General features: G+C 44.3%; 1 protein-coding gene across 1 annotated transcript in view; it reads left to right on the plus strand.

The window, feature by feature from the left end:
- The first annotated feature begins 14,716 nt into the window (after window positions 1-14,716).
- skila (SKI-like proto-oncogene a) overlaps window positions 14,717-23,985 on the plus strand; it is a 52,141-nt gene continuing 42,872 nt past the window's right edge. The window contains exons 1-2 of the mRNA XM_079569731.1: window positions 14,717-15,048; window positions 17,046-18,318. Coding sequence (XP_079425857.1) covers window positions 17,194-18,318 — 1,125 coding nt within the window. The 5' untranslated portion in view covers window positions 14,717-15,048; window positions 17,046-17,193. The remainder of the gene's footprint in view (window positions 15,049-17,045; window positions 18,319-23,985) is intronic.

The following is a 23,985-nucleotide window of genomic DNA, read 5'->3' on the forward strand; positions in this document are numbered from 1 at the left end:
AAATCTAAAAGCTTATCGACTGGAGCTCACAGGCTACAGAGTAACGCCTCATTTGAAAGCTAAGAACTACAAAACTGTAAGCTGAGTTTTTGTCACATTTTTTAAGTCTTTTTAATCATGTTTTCATAATTTTTTGTTGTTGTCGTTTATTGTTGCTTTTTCATCACATTTTTGTCACTTTTTTTGTTGCTCTGTTCTGGCATTTTTGTTCTGGCATCATTCTTTAGTTTTTGTGTTTTTGTTGCTTTTCCGGCTTGTTTTTGTTGCTCTTTTGTCCCTTTTTTGCTGTATTTTCGTCACTTTTTTTTTTTTTTTCTTACTTTTTTCATCACTCTTTAATCGCATTTTTTTGTCGCTTTTCCTTTGTGTTATTGTTGCTTTTCCGGCCGGTTTTTGTTGCTCTTTTTTGTTTTGTTTTGCTGTATTTTGTCACTTCTTTCTTACTCTTTTGGTCACTTTTTCGTCTTTTTTTTGTTGCTCTTTTATAGCATTTTTGTTGGTTTTTCATCACTCTTTAGTTGTATTTTTTGTTGCTTTTCTGGCTTGTTTTTGTCACTTTTTTGGGTCAAAAAGCCTTTTTAATCATGTTTTCATAGGTTTTTTTGTCATGTGTCTATTGTTGCTTTTTCATCACATTTCTGTCACTTTCTGATGCATTTTTCTGGCATTTTTGTCGCTTTTCCATTGTGTTATTGTTGCTTTTCCAGCTTGTTTTTGTTGCTCTTTTTAGTCCCTTTTTTCCTGTATTTTTGTCACATTTTTGTTGAGTTTTGTCACTTTTTCGTCACTTTGTTGTTGCTCTTTTATGGCATTTTTGTTGGTTTTTCATCACTCTTTAGTCGTATTTTTTGTCGCTTGTCCACTGTGTTGTTGTTGCTTTTCTGGCTAGTTTTTGTCGCTCTTTTTTTTTTTTGCATCTTCATCCTGGTTTTCATCACTATTTTCACACTTTTTTAAAGGACCTTTTAAACTTGGTCAAAGCCAAACTGGAGAAAATGCGCTCGGTTAAGGCAAGAGGTGAAGCAGGGGTTCCTAGACTTCCTCACCTCAGACACTTCCTCCAGCTTCTCCACCCCTCCTGCTGGTCTTGGTAAAGTTTTGGTCTTTGCCCTGGAGTCTCGTCCTGGTCGTTCCTGCCAAAACCAACCCAGGGCGGCATCCTGGGGCAACAAGAGCTTCGATCTCAACGGGACTTCCACTCTGCAGTCTGACACAGCAAAGGCATCAACCCCTCAATCTCATGCTCCAGGGCCGTGTCTCCGGGGCCACCTCTGAAATCTGATCTTGTTCATAACTCGCAAAACTCATTAATGTGTTAAATATGAAATAAATATAAGTCCAATCTCTGGGCCCCCCCTGTAAAAAGTCTGGACTCCATCCTTCTGACCATGGCCCCTGATTTGGAGTTACTGATCTTCCTCTCAAACTGAAGGTTATGGCCTGATGACGACAACGTATCCACAAAAACCATCGCAGACCAGCTGAGGTAACATGTTCTGGGAACTTTCTGGGAATTTACCAAATGAACAATCCCCCACTGTAATATATGAGTAATAAAGATTATTGTGAGAAACTTTCATTATCTGGGTTGTAATTTGCATTCATCACTTTGTTGTTTGGCCTCAATCCACAAATATATGCTGTTTTCCATGAAGAAAGATATAAAGTAAGTAAGTACTTTATTTGTCTTTGTACAACAGTACAACGAAATTGTGTTCAGGTGTTAGTCCTGAGCCGCTGCGACTGAGCTGAGCTGCCACTGTGGGTCAACCTGACCAGCCTGTTTTTGGAGGTCGGGGAAACTGTAGCAGCCGGAGGAAACCTGGCTGCCCTCACTCCTCTGAGACGGTGCACCGCCTCCTGGGTTTGTCCCTGTTCCAGAGCGTGGTGTCCTGCACTGGTCAACTCCACCTCCTCCTGCGCAGCTCCCTCTGCTCCACAACTGTCTTTCACCATCTTATGTGAAGAGTTTAGCAGTTAATCTGTTTAGCCAGAACAATAAGTAAGTAAGAGCTTTATTGTCATTGTACAAGTGAACAACGAAATATTGTTCAGGTGTTAGTCCTGAGTCGCCACAGCTGAGCCGCGCCGCTGCTGTGGGTCAACCTGACCCGTGTGACCTTGGAGGTTGGGGAAACTGTAGCATCCAGAAGAAACCTGGCTGGCTGTCCTCTGATCCTCTGTCTCCTCTGATCCTCTGAGACGGAGCACCGCCTCCTGGGTTTGTCCTTGTTCCAGAGCGTGGTGTCCTGCACTGGTCAGCTCCACCTCCTCCTTCCTCTCCCTCCTGCGCAGCTCCCTCCGCTCCACAATAGCCTTTCACCTTCTCGTTTGTCCCTTTTTTTTGTTTCCTGTAGCTCTTCTTGCGACGCCTCCTCTGTGCTGCAGCTGTAGGTGCTCTCGGTGCAATAGAAAGCATGTGTGGCTTAGCTGTGAGTCTTGCCCGGACACCTCCTCGTTTGTCCCTTGTTTGCGCCTCTTGTGACGCCTCCTCTGTGCTGCGTGTATAAGGCGGGGGGGCTCTTGGTGCCTCTTCAGTGTTTCAGAAGAAGAAATTTGAAGGTAGATAAGCTATACATTTGATTGATTGTAATTTTGCTTATCTTTTGAAAGGCACATTGAGATGCCTTGTGTACAAAATGCACAGTATAAATAAAAACGCCTTAGTGTTTTAAATCATCTTGGGACCCTCCAGCTCCTTCCTTACCCCCTCACACCTTTGAACCACTGCACTATGGCCTTTGTCACATCGTCCTTGGTCATAATGTTACGGCCCATTCAGCGCGTCTACCAACCAGTCTGTACAATCACTGAAGCAGCTCTTTATTCTTTAAGAGGAAGCATAATCATCCGCTCTCGTGTTGGAAACCCCGAGTACCACAGAACTACACCGGAGTGCGTTGGCAAACACCTCGATCTCGCCGAGTGCCGCACTTTAAATCTCTCTGTATGTTTTACTAAGGGCCTGCGTTTAGTAATAACACTTGTATTCCTTCTAATTACTCCCCGAAGAAAACTCCAACCGGGATGCTTTCTCTTGCATATTTTACATCATTAATTACCCAAGGTTAGTCTTCCGTATTGGGAGCGTTGGCGCACCGTCCTGCCTGGGGAGGTGTAGGCCTATATAAGGGGGGTATAAGGCTTACACCCCTGTCCCGCAACGGTAAGGGCACAGGAGCAATGTCAAACAAGCCGTCAAGGGAATAATGAATTATGCAAAGGGAATTTATACACGTCCTGTGGCCCGTGATGGAGAATTTGTCTCACAGGGGGGGTAATTTTGAGCCAGATCTGATTTAATTAAGTCAATAGACGGCGGGTTTTGCGGAGTTGGATGTTAAACGAACTGTGGAAAATAGCTCTTTTTATTATTTTTTGGCAGTTCATGATTTCGCTGACCCCCGTCACCGCCTCTGCTGAAACGCTGAGGGTTGTGCAGGGGGGGGGGGGGGGGGAGATGTGGTGTCAATGACCTTCTGACCCCTGGGACGCCCCCTCCTGCAGTCACGTGACCAAAAGAGAAGAAGCAGCAGCTGGAGAGGAAAGGCTTAACGACTGTAATCTCTCTCTCCCCAGACGCACCCCCCTCCCTCCTCCCCTTCTTCCTGAGCTTCTGTGAGCTCCTTCTCTGCGCTCCCCGACGGTACCGCTAATAAAACCATCACGGGCTGCAATGATGGGACAATTTACGCCGGGAGAGAGCAGAGGAATAACATTTGCTATCAGCTTGCGGGACACGCTTTTCGAAAAACGCCAAGGCCCCTGGTGAAAACTACTCAAAGTCTTGGTCTTGGAGGGGATTTTAATTGCATAGCCAGCGCTGCCCTGGGGTAGACGGTCCGAAGATACGACCAGCACCAACTACGCTCTCACACACACCACATGCACAAAGGCAATGAAGGGGGAGTGTCTTGCTCAAGGTCACATGATTGACATTAGGGCACGATATTGAACAAACTTGCGATATGTGACGCAGGTGTGATATTTTACAAAACTGTTTCACCACAGTGTGTTTCATTTTAATGCAAATTTTATGCCCCTAGAGGCCATAAGCGCCACTGCAGGTGTCGTAGCATGTTGCGTTTTTTTTACTCATTAATTGTCCGTGAGAGTAAAAGTGTCAGACAAAGGGAGAGAGGGATATTGTACATCCAATTACACAATGGAGATCTTTTTTTTCTCTCAAACTTGGCTGTAAATACTGTTTAAGTGGCGCTAACCCGCAGTTAGCTTTGCCCGTTAGCCTGTTAGCTTCTTCTTTGTGATTCCATTAGTTTGTATTGGTGACTGTGACCCGGTGCAGGGAAAGTTGCAATTGTGGTTTTCTGGCCAGAGACCCATTAACACTTGTATTTCCCCCAGAGGGGCTACCCAAAGGATTCATTAAGGTAAGCAAGTTACTTAGTACTGCTTTGAGGGCCAAAATGAGGCTAAAATCGAACTGCATGAGGAAAATTATAACTAAAACTAAACTTTTGCACATTTTGCGCACTGTGCGTTTCTGTTTTCGGCTGCGTTTGCAAATAATGTGTCAATCTCATTCAGTTGGACGACACTTTATTGATATATTATGGATTCTCGCGATCAAGGTATTGCACATAAATTGCGATGCTTTTTTTGGCGATTACAGATGATGCGCTTTTGGCACGACACAATACATATCACGACACTGTGGGGGTGATATGTAATAGCAAAGTGGTGTGTAGCTTTTCCTGAAATAATAATGTAAAAAGTGCGATCTAAAAATGTGTCAAACTATTGAAAGTTGGTGTTGCGGCAAAGGGCGTATTGCGATGCGTTGCAAAACTAAATATTGTCCCCGCAATATCCTGTGCAGCCATTATTTACAGCCTGTGCCATATTCAAAACTGTATTCTAATCCTATCTGCATTTTAAGGCCTCCCATGTTCTGTGATAGTTCTCATAACTTTTTGAACCAATAGTTGCCCATTCTACACTTTACTTACTTTAACTTGTCCCGACCAAAAACAAAACTACAGAGACCCCAGACGAGAGGCCAGACTCGGAGCAGGACATCCCGATGCCGAGACAGATTGTGAATTGTCTCATTGATTTTGGACAGCTCATATGAAGTGTCTCCTCCTGGGACCACTTACTTCAGGCCAATATCAGCTAGACACTCCACACTAATGGCTCTAATGGAGACGACTGTCAATGTACAAGTCTGCGTCTGTGCCCACACCTCAACAATAACCACTGACTGTCTGACAGAGGGGGCATTACTGCGGTGTAGGAGCGGCAACGTACAGTCTCTATTTATGAACTGAGAAGAGCTGCTGGTCAAGTCGATTTTGGTTAGTGCTTTTCATGCAATTCAGTCACAATTATTCATGGACTCCATACAATGTGGCGGCGAGCAATGTTCTGTAGCCACAGTAACCCTGGGATAACATCGAGGCGAGGCACAATTCATACACAAGGCCACTCAAAGGGCTTCACAGTTGCATAAAATTACAAGAAAGCTTTCAGTTGTCAAATGCTCGGGTCAGAAGATCTGTTTTCAGCCTGGATTTGAACATTGTCAGAGTTATGGCCTGACTGTTCTAGATTTTAGCGGCATAAAGACCACTCACTCACTCACTCACTCACTCACTCACTCACTCACTCACTCACTCACTCACTCATCTTATTTAAAGGGGGGGTCGACTTTTTCAAGCTTTACATCATGTTATTATGTCATTCCCTCATGAAAAAACATGCCTGAAGTGTTGCCTTGGCACATTCACGTATTTTTGAGTAATCTGTAAAAACTCTGATGGCGGCCATTTTAGGGATAGGTTTGCCTGAGTCCTCCTAGGAACGCCCCCACCTCCTGGAGACGCCTCCGAGCTTTCGTCACCAGCCGAGTAACCAACCACTGCTCCTCAGCAGAACCCCCTCCCCACTGATGCCACAGACAGCGTGTGGAGGGGGCGTGTCTGAAAGGGTCAGAGGTTCTTAAAGAGACAGAGGCCTATTTCAAGACATTTGCTACCGCCATTTTGAGAGAGCAATTTTATACAAGGCAGTTATTCTAATTTACTGCATTTACAGACCAACAGAAGGTTTCGTCATCATTGCAGTGTGATATAGACTGGTGCTATGTGATTGAAAAAAGCATAATACCCCCTCTTTAAAGGAAAAATAAGATCACACCAACTCTTAATTTAAGAACTGATTCTCACAGATAGATAATACATTCCATTCTTCATTTTTACACTCATAATTAAAGTGTATCAATTCCATAACTATATCTATTAACATTGTTCTGACATTACAGCAATTGCAATAAGATATAAGAAGTTGGTGAGCTCAAAATAAACATTTAGTCCACAGTGTACATTTATGTTGCATTTAAAGGCCCTATACCTGTGTTTTTTTTTATTGCAAACAATGAAATGGGAAGCCACTAAATTAAAATGTTAGTTGGGTCCAAACTCATTCGTAACTTTCCTAATGTATTTGTAGCATCCAAATTCTTTACAGGGACAAGTTTATGGGCAAATTTCGAAACTTGCCGGATCACTTTTCAGGGTCACGTTCACAAAAATGATGCAAAAATAGCCTGAAAGTTCATGAAATTGACACAAATGTTTAATAATTTGATGCACGCTGTTTTCCCTACAAGCATTTGAGTTTACAATATACTAAAAAAGAAGTAAAAATAGAAGTAAAATCAGGTAAAGCTCCTTTAAGGAAGGGATCTAAACCAACACAAGGTACAAGTGATTACAGATTGTTACAGAGCACATTACGTTGTACTAAATTTACTTGGGTACAATGGTACAAGGTACTGTGAAATAAAGTGATTCCGGATTGTCTTTCCCACAATAGGAATATTTTCCTTCAATATTACTGTTTATGAAGAACATTTTGCTCAAAAATGTGTATAATTTAGAACATTTTTGTTTAAATCAAGAAACATTTAAATAAAATACACCACATTTTTTCACTAAATAAGAATGTTTTTCTGAAATTATTCCATTTTCTGACATGTTGCTTAATTCTAGCTATTTATTTGCTTTAATTTAGTGTTTCCTTCTTGTTTTAAAATATTCTAGACATAATTCTTGGCAAGAAAAACTGCTTACCCCACTGGCAGATTTTTTCCTTAAACAAAGGCAAAATGTCTTATTTTAACATTTTCCCCCTTGTTTTTATTAGGGTACTTTTTGCAGTGTACCCGACTACTTACCAAATTACCCAACTACCTTTCTTCCTAAATACCTACCTACATACAGTGGGAAGAAAAAGTACACCGTAAATCGGTCATAAAATGTGGTCTGATCTTATTATTGCCAATAAAAACATGATAATATGTAAATGTTTGCGTGGTATTAGTTCAAGCAGACGCGGTTTAATCGTTCTTATGATTTTAATAAAGACCAGACCACATTTTATGACAAATTTAGGCAGAAATATGAGAAATTTCAAGCGGTGGATCTACTTTTTCTTCCCACTGTACCTACTGTACCTAAATTCACAACTATCTACCTTCCTTAATATCTACCTATTTACCCACCTGTACCAAACTACCTAAATACCTACTTACTTCCTGGTTGCCTATTCCTTCAGTCCCCCATCGAGACACTAGCCAAGCTCAGCTCCATTTAACTTCCAAGATCTTACAGGATCAGCACACAAAAGGCGGCACATTAGACTGAATAGTAATAATAGTCAGCTTGAGTATCATTATGCGTAGCTCTTGATCATCTGCCCGACCTGACCCTGTGTTTATTGACAACATGACACCCTCTAGTGACCTTTATATTTATTTATCTATAGCAATAGACTCCGGTTCTCATGGTCATTGGTCTCCTCCCTCCCTGAGCCGTCGTCCACGAGCCTCATCTCCTCTGCTCCTGTAATGATCGCGGCCACTCCATTATTATTGCACATATGAGATTAATGCACTCCCCACAGTCGGCGGCCGGCTGACGTTATTATGGTGAATCGATGCCACGGCTGTTGTTGTCCCGGGACGAACAGGCTGCTGCACAATACAACTGCTGACCTGGCTACCCCACGGTGGGAGAGGGAGTGGGGAGAGAGGGAACGATCAGACCTACGCTTATTATATACCTCTCTGTCCATCTTGAGAGCGATGAGAGATTCCACGTAAGCAAAATGAGGAATTCTGTATCGTATAGTGGGGGTGGAAGTGGAATAAAGTGCTTGTCTGACGATAAGAGCGCTGCTGATTCAACACTTGCCTGTAAACAGACTGTCCCCGAGCAAGGCACTTCACCCACATGGCTATATGTAGTGTGTACTCTAGTGCCATGGTTCCCAATCAGGGGCATGGGGACCCCTTGGAGACTTGAGCATAAGGTACTGTTTCAGGTATAAAAAGAAAGTGAAACTGGGCTTTACTTTGAAAGGAAAAGCTATATTTCTGCATTAAAATGTATACAGTAGTTTTGGGAGTATTTTAGGTTTATTATGAACGCAACTTTGTCTTTTTGCTCACAAATAGTGCTTTTAAGTGACTGCTTTCTGAATAAGCTGCAACAACTCTTGAGGGAGGGAGTACACGAGGCACCACTAAGGGTCCACAGTTTGCCCTTTTCCACCCAGCTGGTGCCGGTGCTGGTTCTGGGCCAGTTCCAGTGTCAGAACCGGTTCTTTCGTTTTCCACTGAAAAAACGCTGGTTTTGGTTCCAAAATCTGGTGCCGGTTGGGAACCAATTAAAAGCTGGAGCAAGAAATGAGCACCAGTGATGTCAGCGGCTGGGGGCGTGGCTCTCTCCTCCAACAAACAATCAATATTAGTTAGTTTGTGCTTATAACTTCCTGGAGAAGCCAAAACAGTCTGTGGAGGAAACTGTTGTTTTGCTTCATGCTCTTTGGCTAAAACAAGAGTTAGAAAGAAGAAATCAAAATGTTAACGGCTGCTGTGACTGAAACATACACTTATTTTTCTATATTTTATAACCAGAAGTGGCTGTAGTTAGATGTTACTATACATTTTTGATGTTGACTTCCCAAAGCGTTGCTATGACAATAGGCACAGCTCTCATTTTGGTGGAAAACCAAGTCAGTATGGAACCAACCCGGCACCAGAACCAGCTCTGAACCAGCCCAGAACCACCTTGGTGGAAAAGCCCTAGAGCAGACCCACCTAACCCTGCTTCTCCTACATGTAACCCTCTGGGCCAGATAGGGTGGGCCTACTCCAGGTACACACACAGGAGCTTTGCACAATCATCGCATACGGTCAGTCATGCTGCAAAGTGAAGTGATTGAAATTAAAATCAACAAATCACCTTTCTTCTTTCTTTTTTCCCCCTAATTCTGATAGGCCCGTGACTGGCAGGCCCCTGAGCTCCAGCCCCTGCTAGCTCATTGGATAAGGTGGCTCTGTCCACAAGGCAAAAAAGGTTTGGGAACCACTGCTCTAATTAACTATGATAGGAATGGAATCCAGAGCGCAAAACCCGGACATATCACCTTTAAACTTGTTAACAGGTAAACCCAGATAAATAGATGGATAAACTGTAATACTGTACAATTAAAGAGGGGATTCTTCTCAGGAAATAAAGTATGAATTATAGTGACAATTTTATGAACAAATGTTGCATTTTGTGTTCTAAACATACAGTAGGTGACATATATTGGCCTCCCACAGTGGTGTTTTAAGTCATCTTAAAGGAACTGGCCACCATTTTTCCATACAGATATGTTCTTACCTGAGCTCAGACGAGTTGATACGTACCTGTCTAGTCTTTGTGCCAGTGGAAGAGCTTGGTCCCTCCTAACTTCACCCCCGTTTGGAGCTATAGGAATATGCTGGGAGAGGCCAAATGCTAACAACATCTTTGGTCGTTTTGATGATGGCACGCACAAAGACCAGACAGGTACGTATCAACTTGTCTAAGCTCAGGTAAGAACATATGTCAGTATGGAAGAACGGTGGCCTGTTCCTTTATTCCCTTTAGCTTTAATGTAAATGTTGCATATACATTAAGTGGACTTGGATATGAAGAGGGAGAATTCTAAAGAGGAGATAAATAAAGTATTCATTATAGTGACGATTTTCCCAACAAATGTAGCATTTTGTGTTCCAAACATAGGTGACATATATAAGCCTCCCACAGTGGTGTTTGAACTCTCATCTTAAAACCCACTTCAGTTTCCTGGCTTTTGACACATCATTAGTTGTGTGATCCTCTTTGCTTAGACCTTTCTTTTATATCTATTTATTGCTCTAATTAGACGTAAAGCCCATTTCAAACTTACTATTCTAAGTGGGTTTCAAAGTGTGTTGTTTTAATGAGTACTTGGGAGCCAAACAGAGTCTAATTTACTTTATTTTATTATACATCAACATGTGCAGCTCTTTGGAAATGGTAATGGTGTATTATGAATGCGCCATAAACATAAAGTGGATTCGGATATGAAGAGGAGAAGTCTAGAGAGATTTTTTCTTAAACTATACGGCCCATTAGCACAGTATGTTTGCAGGCTGATTACCTCTTATATCAAATCCTTTGCCTATGTCCAATGATGGAGTGAAATAATAGAGGTAAGTGGTTTTATCTAGATCAACATTACCAAATTTCCTGCACTCCTCTTCACACAATACACCCAGGGCCAACGCATGGAACTGTTATTTGAAACCCAGTACACAATATGCCAGTGCATGTAAATAAAAATTATATCTAGATAGTTGTGGTTGACCTCTGTGTGGCCCATCGCGGGTTTTATGAAGTCCCATGATGACCGGGGGCCGAGCAGACAGCCCGAACGACCCGCTGACCTTTCAGGGATGGGCCATAAAAGCACAGGGGGAGGTGCTCGGGGAGATGGAGGGGGGAGAGACGGCCTCTTTCTCTTTGACTGCACTGTCTTCTCGTCTGTGGTTCATTACCTTCACGGCAAAGATCGCACTGGAGTGAATAATAAATAGTGAAAATATGTGGTTTGCATTGATTGGATATGGGAGCGTTATAGACATAAACATTGGCCTTTTTACTTAATGGGAGAGTAAACCATGCGCATTAAGATTATGGTGGACGCTGAGTATCATTGGAAAATGTTTAGAAAAGGGCAAAGAGCTGTGCGTTAGAGGATCATGAAACTACACTATAGATACAGACGGCGTCTCTGGATTCGGCCAGATATTGGAGAATTTTGAGAAAAATCTAAACTTTCTTCAATTATTTAAAAACTACTTTAACAAATGCTGAATTATGAATATAGTTTTCTACTAAATAAAGATAGAAAGACATGGAGAGGAGCAAAGTGGTTCAACAGCCCATAGATACATAAATAATGGAGAACGCTAACGTGATGCTACATGTTAGCATCGAGCTAATGCTAACGCTAACTAGCGCTAGCTACAACTGCCGTTTTTTCGCTTCTACAGAACAATCTGCTGTGAATAAACATCCATATCGACCCAATTTATACTTGACTTTATTTGTATGTGATAAATAAGTTAAAATTGTGTTTCCCAGAAGATTCTATTTTCCCCCTCGGTGAAGCCACGCCCCCTTCTCGTTAGCAGCCGTTAGCATTAGCTCGATGCTAACATGTGGCATCACGTTAGCATTCTCCATTATTTATGTATTTGGGCCGTTGAACCACTTTGCTCCTCCCCATGTCTTTGTATCATTATTTAGTAGAAAACTATGTTCATAATTCAGCATTTGCTAAAGTAGCCTAGTTTATAAATAAGTGCAGAAAGTTTACAATTTCTCCAAATTGTTTTTCCCCTTAACTGTTTTCAAACATGACCATATATGGGCGATTCCAGAGACGCCGTCTGTATCTATAGACGCAGTTTCTTTTATTGCAAAAAACAGAAGATACAATGTTGGTAAAATACAAATTATAGACATTTTTCTTCTTTCAAACCATTTGTGTTTTTTTGTTGTTGCATGTACTTATGTTTGAGTGAACCTGCACAGCTTAAAGTGCCTCCCACCTGGAGATGTCAAGAGGTGACGACCATATGCTTTTGAAAGGCCAGACTGTTTTGATCATTTCAGGGCTCCAATTGCACGCGCCACAAATGTTCTCATGGTCTGCTTCCCTCCCCTTCGCTCCAGGAGAAGATGAGTCAGGTCTTGATTTAAAGATGTGCCAAATGACAAAAAAAAAAACACATAAAAATGAAGTAAAGTATTAATAAGTCAAAGGTGATGCGCTTCTTATTCTTTTGTAAATGATTGAACAGTCTGTGATGCCGTCTGCAGACCTCCACACCATCAGTCTATAACAAGCCTGTGCTCCTGATCTCTCTCATCTTTCACCTTTCGCTGTGGCTTTAATGAACAGCCGGAGTCACTGCATTATTGCTCATTTCAGATGAATTTGCTCCCCACGGTCCAGAGAGTGATGTTATTACAGGAGAAATCAATGTCACATTCATTTGTCACATGGTAACAGTTGTATTTCAATCATGTGCTCTGTATATAATGTGTCATGCTTGGTGGTTGCATCGTATCATTCAAATGAAATCAAAAGAGCCTGTGTGTGAAGACTGCATGATCCTTTTTAATCTTCTTAAAGGAATAGTTCACCGTTTTTCCACACTGAGATATGTTCTTACCTGACGGGTTGATACGTACCTGTCTGGGGTTTGTGTGGAGGAGCGTAGCAGCTTCCAACTTCACCCTGTTTGGAGCTATAGGAATACATTGGGAGAGGCCAAATGCTAACAACATCTTTGGTCTTTTTGCGTGACTGAGGGCACACACAGAGACCAGACAGGTACACATCAACTCGTCTAAGCTCAGGTAAGAACATATCTATGTAAAAATGGTGGCCTGTTCCTATAAGGCAGAGTAGAACAATAGTAGGCTAAATGTCCAAGCCTTTAAGTTATACTGTAACATCTTTACCTGTGGTTCTCATATATGGTGTTGCTTCAGGGCCCACGTTCAATACATTGCTGACAAGCCACACCACAAATGAAAATATGAACTTGAATTTGTAAACTGATAAATTAGAAATGCCACTTTCTTACAAAAGCAAAAATATGCTTCAGTTTTATCCCTGAGATCTTTTGTTTCAAGCACTGATGTGAGAACAAGTCAAAACTTCTATAGCAATTATCAGCAGCTATTTTTGACAAGAACTGGTCAATTGTAAAATGGTCTTAGGACTGAATGAACCCCCCTCCCTTTCAAGTGTGAAGCGCTTTGGATGTGACTTGTGTCATATGAAAGATTCCCTTCCCTCCCCTGAACTCAAATAGCCCTTCATCAGGCCCAAAGCGCTTTACAGCAAGGATCCAGCCACCCATCCACACTCTCATTCATACACCAATGTACTCAGACACTGGAGACAAGGTGGGTGAAGTGTCTTGCCCAAGGACACAACGACAGCGTGCATCTTCAGGAGCTGCGATTTGAACCCCAGACCTTCCGATCATGAGACGACCCGGCTCTACCTACGCCACTGTCACAGGACTGCACTGAAGACCCACTAAAGATGGTCCATCAGTTTATAATCCCTGCTCTATATTGACCTAATTCTCTTAATTAATAATAATAATAATGATCCCCTCCTGGAACCACCACCTTAACGTGGTGGAGCTCTGTTGTCGGGGGCCTCGTGCCCCTGGTAGGGTCTCCCATGGCAAACAGGTCCTAGGTGACGGGTCAGACAAAGAGCGGTTCAGAAGCCCCTCATGAGAGACCAACAGGCCCGGTTAGAACCATGAGGCCGTCCTTCTGTGGACCCACCACCTGCAGGTGGAGCCACAGGGGCTGGTGCAATGTGAGCTCCAACAGTGACCCGGAAACGGACAAATGGAAGAAAATGGATGGATGGATAATAATAATGATAATAATAATAATGATGACTTCAATAGGCTTAAGTTTACTGCCCTAAACCTACACAATATTAGCCTATATGTACCTACACTGCGAAAAGTGAATATCAAGCATTGGCTTAAATGTCTTGAATTGAGGAAATATTTCTTGTTTAAAGCAGTTTAGACTCATTTAGACTTTTTTCCTGATCTGACCAAGTTTATTTTGCTCTTTTGTGGACGTTCATGACGAGTTCTGAGGCAAATCTCACTTGAAATAAGAAAGTAAAACTGCCAATGAGATAAGACCAATGTTCTTACCCCATTGGCAAAGAAAATTACTTGAAATAAAGGACAAAATGTATTGAAACGAGTCAGAAACGTCTCAAAACAGGTGAAATAATCTGGGTCAGGAGCCCACCTACATCTTTCATTGTCAAAACATCTCAAATTCGGATTATTATGCTCGAATTGCGACTTTTATACTAATCTACTTCATTACTTTGTGCAGTGTAGTGGCATGTTTTCTTTATTAGTAAGAAAATTATGAATCTTAGTTCTCTATTCCACTTCACTACTGAAATTATTTTGAGTTTGCTGGCCTATTTCTATCCGGAAATGTAGCTACTTTAATTAGTCACGTTTTTATCTAAACCTTTTACTTGTTGCCAAACCCTACCCCACATGTATCGTGCTGTATTTATTCCTTTGGTAATTTCTGCTCATGTTGCCAACATTAACATTTTCTCCACTGCTCCCCCGTCTGCGTTAGTTTGCGTGTTAAAACGCCTTCACTGCGGTGCTCTTCCACTAGTCGGCTATATTCACCCACTCTATCAACTTCCTCCAGCCTGCCCCTTGCGCGCGGCTGCTGCTGCTGCTCCTTCTCCTCCTCCGGTGCGCCCTCGGCAACTCGGAATCAAACCTCCCCAGACTCCGTGCCAGAGCGACAGACAGACAGACCGACCGCCAGACGCGCGCACGGCCAGACCCAGACAGACAGACAAGAGAGCGAGAGAGAGAGACACCCCCGCATAGTTTCCGCCAGCCCGGTGACGTCTCCCTCCGCCTCCCTCCCTCCCTCCGCCTGTGTGTGCAGTGACGCTCTGGGGCTGTGTCTGTGTGTGCGCTCCGCTAGGCTTTTCCAGACAGTGTCGAGGAGACCACGAACGCGAGAGGACCGACCCACCGCCGCCACTACCGCTGCTGCGGCAACTGCACGAGCGCGACTGTTTTTACTGTCGAGACGCGGCGTTTTCCGGGACTGTCATCCGGAGAGAGGGGTGAATATGTTTCCGATTGTTTGAGATTTTTTTTTATCGCGTGGGACATTTGTTTGTTTTGTTTTGAGCGGCTTTGTAGGGGTCCTGCAGCTAACGCGTTTTAGCCGTTGGCTCTACCGTTAGCAGTCTGGCGCTAGCATGTTAGCCCGCATTAATATGAACCTATACGGGACACCCCCTCTGTCACTACGCGCATTGATTTAGCTGTGTTTCTGTCATCATTTCGCCAAATTGTGTGGATGTTTCCCACAGCAGAGGGTAGATTAGCCCCTTCGTTGGTTTGAAATGTTTAATTCGTTTGTTATTACTGTGGTTTGGCTGCTTTATTGGCGGTTACACCGGTGGTACGCTGGGATAGTAGAGCTGGCTGCGCAATTATTATCATCCAAAGAGGCAATATTTGACTTTTGAAGAATCCCCCCCCGGAAAATGTCCTCGTACAGTAAACAACCGGTGTGTGTTTTAGCTTGACGTGCAATTGTTTAATTTTGTGTGGGAACGCGCCGGACAACCTCTGCTGGTTGACTTTTACGCATAAGTCACGTTCGAAATCCCCCTCCTGTGAGTGATGTAGTATTTTCTCCAGAGCGCTGTAATGGCTGAGCCGCGGTGCCTTCCCCTCCAGACCAGACCGCTGTAGAGTGTGTAGACAGTGAATGTCATTATCAGCGCCGGGGCTGTCTGCATACCATTGCCGTCGTGGCGAAGGAGAAGAGGAGCGCTACAGTCAAAAAGCTCGCAGTCTGGGGTAGAAGGGGGGGGAGGAGGGGCTGAGGGATTCTCACACGCCGTGTCCTTGCACCAAAAAGGGATAGCGACGTGTGACATTGTGGCGCATCTTCCACAGTTTGACCAGGGGGAAGAAGAAGAAAAAAAAAAGAAGCAAATGCGCCATGGCTTTAAGCGAGGAGACACGAGTGGAATATGTGGAGCGGGTGGAGATTAACGCAGACAAACGAGGAGTCCTGTAATGTATCAGGCGAGCCGCGTATTCATTGGTCGGCGCTTTAGTTGTGTGGCCACTGCCTTTCACATCAGCCTATAGCGAATTTCTGCTGTAAAACGCCTACAAACATCCATTCGCCCGTGCGCGCGGCACGCGGGGCTTTACGCAGAGCAGCATTTCTGATCCGCGCACAAATTAACGACACTCTCCAAATTGCGCTCACTGCACCAGATTATTAACGGGTATAATATGACATTTTTTCCTCGGCGTGGGTGTTTTTTTTTTGTTTTTCTTGAAGGGAATGAGATGTGGATTTGGCTCGTGTTGTATCGATGTCTGGTTTTCTGTGTAGCCCCAGCGCGTCACATCGCCGTAGCAGCCACTGAAAGCTACATTAGGTTTTAATTTGAGGAAGGCAGTTAAGTGTTGTTTACCTTGGTGCGCTCCGCTGTGTAGCGCCGCAGTAAAGCACAGAGTAGAAAGGGGAAAACACCGCTTTCCACAATGCAGCGTGTCATGCTGTGAAAGGACTGAGAGGAGAGGGCGACCGCTGTTAACGCTTTTATCAATTGTTTTTCACGAAGCTGATGGGGTCAGCGTGGGGTAAGCAGACCTTAGGGGAAGGCACAATATGGTTGGGAAGGGCACTTTCATTTGCAAAGTGACATGTTTTTGACCATTGTGTATCCACCTTTAGCATTCACAATGTCATGGAAAAGAGGGGTCGGGGTTGTTGTGGGGAATTTCAAGTCTGCTCACCTGGTTTCGCTTGTTAAAATTCTCACGTTGTGCTGGAAAGTTTGCTTCGAAGCCTATAGTGAAAAACCTAAATGCAAATCTCTGTGTGTTTGTGTGAAGTATGGTAATGGCCATTTGGTGGATGCAAACAGCTACTGACCCCCAGCCTTATGGTGGCCATAAAACATTTCAACTCTTGGTTCATAATATCATCTGATGTGAACATTCCTGTTTAGTGCAAGATGTTTTTAATATGACACTGGAGCGGCAACAAATACAGGATTTTAATACTTTGTTGTATTTTTCATTTTAGGAATAAGAAAAGAGGTTCTGACCATTGAACACTGCAGCCAGCACCATGCCTGTGAGTAAGAGCCAGAAGATTTGTGTCATTTGAAAAGACTTTTGGAGATACTCTTCGGTGGAATACAAGACTTCACAGCAGACAGAGACAGTGACCTATGTTTGACATGGCCAGCACACAGACCAGTCTGAAACCCCCTTTTAAAGACCTGAGTTCGTTCAAAGGCAGCCTGAAGCGCCTGTACAGAGAGCGGCTGGAGGATGCTCCCATAAAGAAGCGGGTGATGGCAGAGATGAACCTAAAGCGGCGCAGTCTGGACTCTCTTCAAAAACCTCCCAAAGTAAAGCGCGAGCAGCTGGAGAGCCGTCCCAGCACAGAGCTGGAGCTTGAGGGCCGTGCTGAGCTGCACATGGGCGGAGCTAAGGCCCTAGACCTCAGCCCTGGACTCAAACACACTCTGGCTCAGTTCACTCTTAGCAGTCAAAGCTCTCTGGGGGGTCCCGCCGCCTTCTCGGCCCGTACCGGACACGAGCACTCCCCTTCAGGGATGCCTCCCCTGCCCTCGCCCCCTGTGCTGGGAGGAGGCCCTCTGCTGGTGCCCTGCGACAGCTCCACAGAGCTGACCCACTCGCTGCTGGAAGGAGAGTCCATCTCATGCTTTGTTGTGGGGGGCGAGAAGCGCCTGTGTCTGCCCCAGGTGCTGAACTCAGTGCTGCGTGACTTTTCGCTGCAGCAGATCAACACCGTGTGTGACGAGTTGTACGTGTACTGCTCCCGCTGCGACGCTGAGCAGCTGCACATCCTCAAGGTGCTGGGCATCCTGCCCTTCAACGCGCCGTCCTGCGGCCTCATTACACTGACCGACGCACAGCGCCTGTGCAACGCTCTGCTCCGCCCCGGAGCAGCTCTGCCCACTGACCCCAGCGGGAAGCTGTCCACTCAGGCGCTGCTCAAAGAGAGCGACAGCAGTTTCCAGGTGGAACACCAGTGTCTGGGCAAGTGCCAAGGCCTGTTCGTGCCCCAGTTCTACACTCAGCCAGAGGCACCCTGTATCCAGTGTGTGGAGTGCCAGCTGCTCTTCTCGCCACAAAAGTTTGTCATGCACTCGCACAAGTCGCCCGACAAGAGGACCTGCCACTGGGGCTTCGACTCAGCCAAGTGGCCCTGCTACCTGCAGCTGGCGCGGAAATACCAGGGCTCGTCCGAGGAGCCCAAACTGAAGCAGCGCCTGGAGGAGGTCAAGGAGAAGTTCCACTATCAGCTGAAGCGCTCGCTGGACAAGGTGAGAGCTTGTTCACTTATGTTATGTCTGTGAGTCTGGTGGAGGTGAGCTATGAACCATTGTTCTGCCTGTGTAATAACTTGTTTCCTGATGTGAAATGGTGCTTCCTGCCTCTGACCCGGTCTCTGAGACACTACAGTCTGTGTTTTGTCTGTTCAGCACTCTGCTGTGTTTTCTTAAACCGCTGTTGACCGCTCGTATGCGGCAGAGGAACAGGAGAGGAACAGGTGGTGACACATGTCAGCCCCGCTCTGATCAGCAGCTGCAGGAGCAGTGGAAGTGCAGTTTGTGCTGAGGTCACTCAGAGGTCGCTGAACGAGGCTGGACAAAAGGCCTGCTACAGAGGCAGCTTTGACTCTGCTTCAGCAGCATGTTCTGGCAGCGACCCGTTTGACCCCCACTATAACAATCTCACATTACTACAATACTACGGGCGTGATGCTATTAAGGTTGAAGTTTGTATGTTTGGTGTTCTCGTTTATTTCATACTATTTTATACTTATGCTTTGACAGTTAAACAGAAATATTTATGTATCAAACTGACAAATTGATAGGTGTTGATAGACAAGATCATCTGCTAACGATTGACAGTCCACATGATTCCACATGACCCAGTTTTAACCACACTGGCTGTCCCAACATGTGGTTTTCTGACACAAGAACTTGTTTCGTCTGGGTCTTGAGTAATCTTGCATTGCCGTTCCTAAATGAACAACTTAAAAACTATTAGTCATTTTTTCGCAATACTTCCTTATCAAGTGCCGAACACTTAGAGCATGTGAAATATGTCGAGCCTCGTCTTGCCTGGTTAAATTTGACAAGTTGCGGAAATACTGTCTCGTCTGGCGTCCCGACCGCATTCCTGTCTCCTGGATGAGATCGTCATTCTTTCTCAAAACTATAGACGTTTCAATACCGCAGAGGAAATGCACAAAGCGTCTGACATCCAAAACCATAGACCTCAGACAAAACTCATGTACGAAAACACGCCCTGGAAATAGAAGCTCCACTTTGCCTGTCTGTCTGTCTGTCTCTGCACCCTATGGCGTTGTGCACTTGTAAGTGGAGGATTGCATGACACATCTACTCTCATTGTCTCGCACCTCGGCAATCTCTTCAGCATTGTGTTGCTCCAGCTGTTTGCTATTTTATGATGCCATTTACATTCACACGTAATAATACAAAAGTCGTCTTGGGGTTGTTTGCTGAAATTACCTTTGCATGCCAATGGGATCCTTCTTTTTTTTAGTTTTTCTACATAAGTAAAAGTGTTGGCCCATTTGGCATAGAAGGATTTAAGCATTATACAGTTATATATATGTTTTATTTGCCCTTACAAATCCGATTGTATTGCTGAAGTGTTCATAGTTACAGTATGTCTTTGCTGTGGACAGAGTGAGTTCCTGGAAAGTCTGTTGCCCAAAGCCTGGAGGAAATGGGTGTGTGTGGGTTACAAAAAGAGGACCGCTGCCTGTGCCCTTCGCCCTGTATGCGAGAGGACATTGACCGGGGAGCAGCCTGACCCCGTGTAAATCCATGTGCGCTCCCAAAGACACGCGCGTTTATGGGAACCGAAAGTGTGCGTTTCGTCCGAAGAGGAAGTCGGTCAGACGGACATGTCTCTCACTCAGACTCTGCCTCTGCTGTGAGTCAATGTTTCCACTTCCACTGGGCTTTTAAAAAAAAAGAGGAGTGGAGCGGTTTAAAGGAAGGCTATGTAACCTTTTTACCAAGAATCACCGGAACATGTTCAAGACGGTCATTCCCATAACCAGGACTAAATCAGACCCATTCTGAAACAGACCATTGCATAACCCAGCCAGATATTATTATATACACTTGGACAACATCTCAACTCACAAATCAGTTCACCTAATAAGTTGCAAGTCTTTCTTTCTTTAAGCACATCATTAGCCTAAACTGAGTGTGCCGTATTTTCACCATTAGCGTCAAAGCTAGCATTTACACAACCATTTATTTAAGTACGCAGCCCCAGGACCCCATCATCACGAGAGCGGACCCAAACAGGCCGAACATTGAGGAGGTTTGTTTTCCCAAATTCTCCGGTGTCTACTACAAACACGTCCTGTTTAGATTGGCAGAGCCCGGGTTTTAAAACGCAAAGACATTTCCTATTCGCGAGCCCCGCCCCCCCTCCGGCATCTCTCGTGCCCCTGATTACGCTGGACTTGCTTTCTTCGAGCTTCTAACTTGAGCTGTGTGTGTTTTCTTTCATTCATTTATGTCCAAAACGCTTTCCCCGAACAGCTGGTGTCACGAGGCGGAGCTCCTCGGTGTCTTTTAACCTGAACTGAGCACATTTTCTCCAGTTTGGCTTTACCCAAATCTAAAAAGCTTAGTGAAAAAAGTGTAGTACAAAATGCCACAAATGAACAAACAGAAAAGTGACAAAAAAGGCAAAAAATGGACAAGAATGAGACAAAAAATGGTTTAAAAAAACAACGACAGGGCAGGAATGCAAGGAAAAAGATGAATTTAGATCAGTTTTGTCGGTCTTAGCTTTGGCGACGGTGGCGCAGATGGTAGAGCGGGTCGTCTCATGACCGGAAGGTCGCGGGTTCTAATCCCAGCTCCCGCAAATGCACACTTTCGTTGTGTCCTTGGGCAAGACACCTCACCCTACTTGCCTCTAGTGTCTGCGTGCACTGGTGTATGAATGAGAGAGTGAATGGGTGACTGGGTCCTTACTGTAAAGGTAGAAAAGCGCTATATAAGTTGAGTCCATTTACTATTCAAATGAGGCATTACACTGGCCTATAGGCTCTAGTCCGGAAGCTTTAAGATTTGGGTAATGCCGAACTGGAGAAAATACACTTGGTTAAGGTGGGGGGGTAAGAGGTTAAAGTCTCAGAGCGCTTCACTGGACTCATTCTGATTATTTCAGCGCTTAAAGGGACTGTACGGCGTTTAAACATGTTAAAATGAAGTATTTTCCTCCCCCTACATGTTCCAGCAATGTCCTTGCATCTAGCCCCTTTAAATTGCCTCCACTACAAGGCATACATCCCAAATGGCTCGCAGTTTATGTTTTAACACTTTTCAAACTGCTCCAATCCCCTCTTTTGGTTGTACTACACAACCTTTTAGCCCTTTGTCCCGCTTTTTCATTTGTGCTGGGGAATGATCTAAAACAGGATATTTTAATACAAATCAAGGTAAGATCTGTATTTGTGGGTGTCCTGTAACTTTCTGGGAATGTTGTGACACGTTGATATCCCGTTCTCAATAAGGACACGACTGTAAGAAGAGCTGACGGCTTTTGAAAATGTGTGGATGCCTCTCGGAAAAGCCTCTGTAGATCGTATAGCGAGAACAAGCATTAGTTTCTCTCGTCTGTCTCTCCATTTCCCACCAAATCACGTCGAGCTGAACTGCTTTCACCCCTTTTTTTTTTACACACGTCATCTTAAGTACTTGGAATTCCGATGCCAAGTTATCCAAAAGCATTTTAAATAGCCTGCATAATTCATAATATCATCAGTCACTTGATGGATGCTTCCGTATGTGCCAGACATGAGTTCATCCGTCTGCCAGCCGCGGTGTAAATTTTCCGAGGATACTGAGCATGTTTCATCATTTTATTGGGTTATTTTCGATGACAAGCCGCGCGCGCGAGAGAAAGACAGAGATTCCTTTGAGCTGTTAGACTTGTGAACTTGTGAAATAGCTGTCTGGTTGCTGGAGGGACATTTTGTTTGTGTGTGCGTGGCGTTTTACAAGACAAATTGTACTAAATCGGGATTACGCAAGCGCCTAATTGGGGGAAAACCCGAGCCAAAATAATGAAGCAAGGCAGAGAAAGGGAAGCTGAGCTGTTCGTAGTTTCATGACGAGATATGTGTCTGAAGAGATAGTTTTAAATCGTCGTCGTCGTCCATTATAGAAGTAGAGTCTTATTTCCTTAGTGATTTGGATTTTCAAGTGTATGAGAACAAAATCATTTTTTATACCGCATTATTGTGGTGTAGATATGTGCATTTGATGTTGAAGCCAGATTCAATAGCAAAAAAAAGAAACATTGCTCTTCTATGGCAATGTAAAGCGAGTCTCCAGCCTTCTTCATGCTGAGATCTAAATACCCGAATACAACTTCTAAGAGGTGGAGTTCACCCTGGAGAGTTCATATCTGAGCGGATTTTTCAGCACAATCGAAGAAAATGACTTCTTTTCATACTAAAAGTTTGCCGATTATGTTCAGCATGCCTCATCAAGTTCACGCAGAAATGAAGAAAGTTTTCGGTCAGAGATCCCTTTCATGGCATATAATTAAACTTCCTCTTTACTCTTCCGTTTAGCCTGGTCTCGTCTCTGCGGTTTGCCCCATATTGCACTAACAGACACAGTATCTCTCTGACACATCCCTGCCCACAGACAGACAGACAGACAGCTGCAGCCCTGGCCCGTTGCGTTGGCTCTATTTTGGAAGCCGGTGACTTCATTCATTTGCGCTGAGCCGTACAGCTGCGCCGGGCCTGGCTCCCGTCTGCCACGCCGAGCCGCCTGTCTGCCTGTCAATCACCGCCACAGACGGGGACTAATTGGGTTTTGGCAGCGCGGATAATGACTAACTCTGCAGCATCGACCGGCTACAGTCACTCGTTATGATGATGTCCCTTTGAAAACAGGCCCTGCTTCATGCGAAAGATCCTCCCTCAGAAATGTCATTACGATGCACTTTACTCTTTATTTGTCTCGCTGTACTTTACAAGACACTAGCTCGTCTTACATTTGACGACAAGAGCGATAAGGCGCGTCTGAAGATAGAGGTAAATGTCTCCTCTCAGTCAGTCCAGCCAACGGTATTTTAAAAATCCCTATGACGATTTGACACAAGATGGAAACATGATGTAGACACAACACAAGGCCCCATGGAGACAGAATATGTTGTTGATACTGTACTGGCTAAGTGTTAAAAAATATTTGCCTTCCTTGGAACATCCAGACCTATACATGCCTTTCAGCCGTGTGACTTTTGTTGTTATGGCGGCCATTTTGAATACCGAAGTAGAATCATGCAGTACTACAACATGTAACAATATCTCTACTCAGGATGTAAATGAAAGACAACAGATTGAGAGGCATTTAATCATTGCTCAAGAAGATAACAGTTAAAACACGGCCCCAGAGAGCGCACGTTTATATGAAGAAACCAGTGAGTCAGTGTTTGAGCTGCTCAAGACATTAGCATGCTACCGGTTAGCATTTAGCCTCAACAGTTCAGCTCTGACCTCTCCAAGAGAACCACATTCCAAACATCTAGCCTTGGAGCATGTGATAGAGGTCAGAGCTGAGCTGTTAGTGTAGTATTTCCTCAGTGTTCATAGATGTGAGCCACACATGTGTTTATCGTGTTGAAGCCATTGACAGGTGGTTGACAGTTGCTAACCGGTAGCATGCTATCGTCTTGAGCAGCTTAAACACTAACTTAGACTGAGACTCTGTTGACATGACATGACAAAAAAGACATGACAAAAATCACAGAGAAAGGTTTTCTGTTTCCTCTTTGATGGGTTAATTCAGTCTGAGGAGTGAAGCAGATCTTTAGTAAATCCTGCTGACAGAGCTGCTACGTCTGTACCATATTTGCTGTTTATATCACATAAATGTGCGTCTCTGGGGCCGTGTTTTAACTGTTCTTTCTTGAGC

Source organism: Gobius niger, assembly GCF_951799975.1.
Source record: "Gobius niger genome assembly, chromosome: 13".
Lineage (NCBI taxonomy): Eukaryota > Metazoa > Chordata > Actinopteri > Gobiiformes > Gobiidae > Gobius > Gobius niger.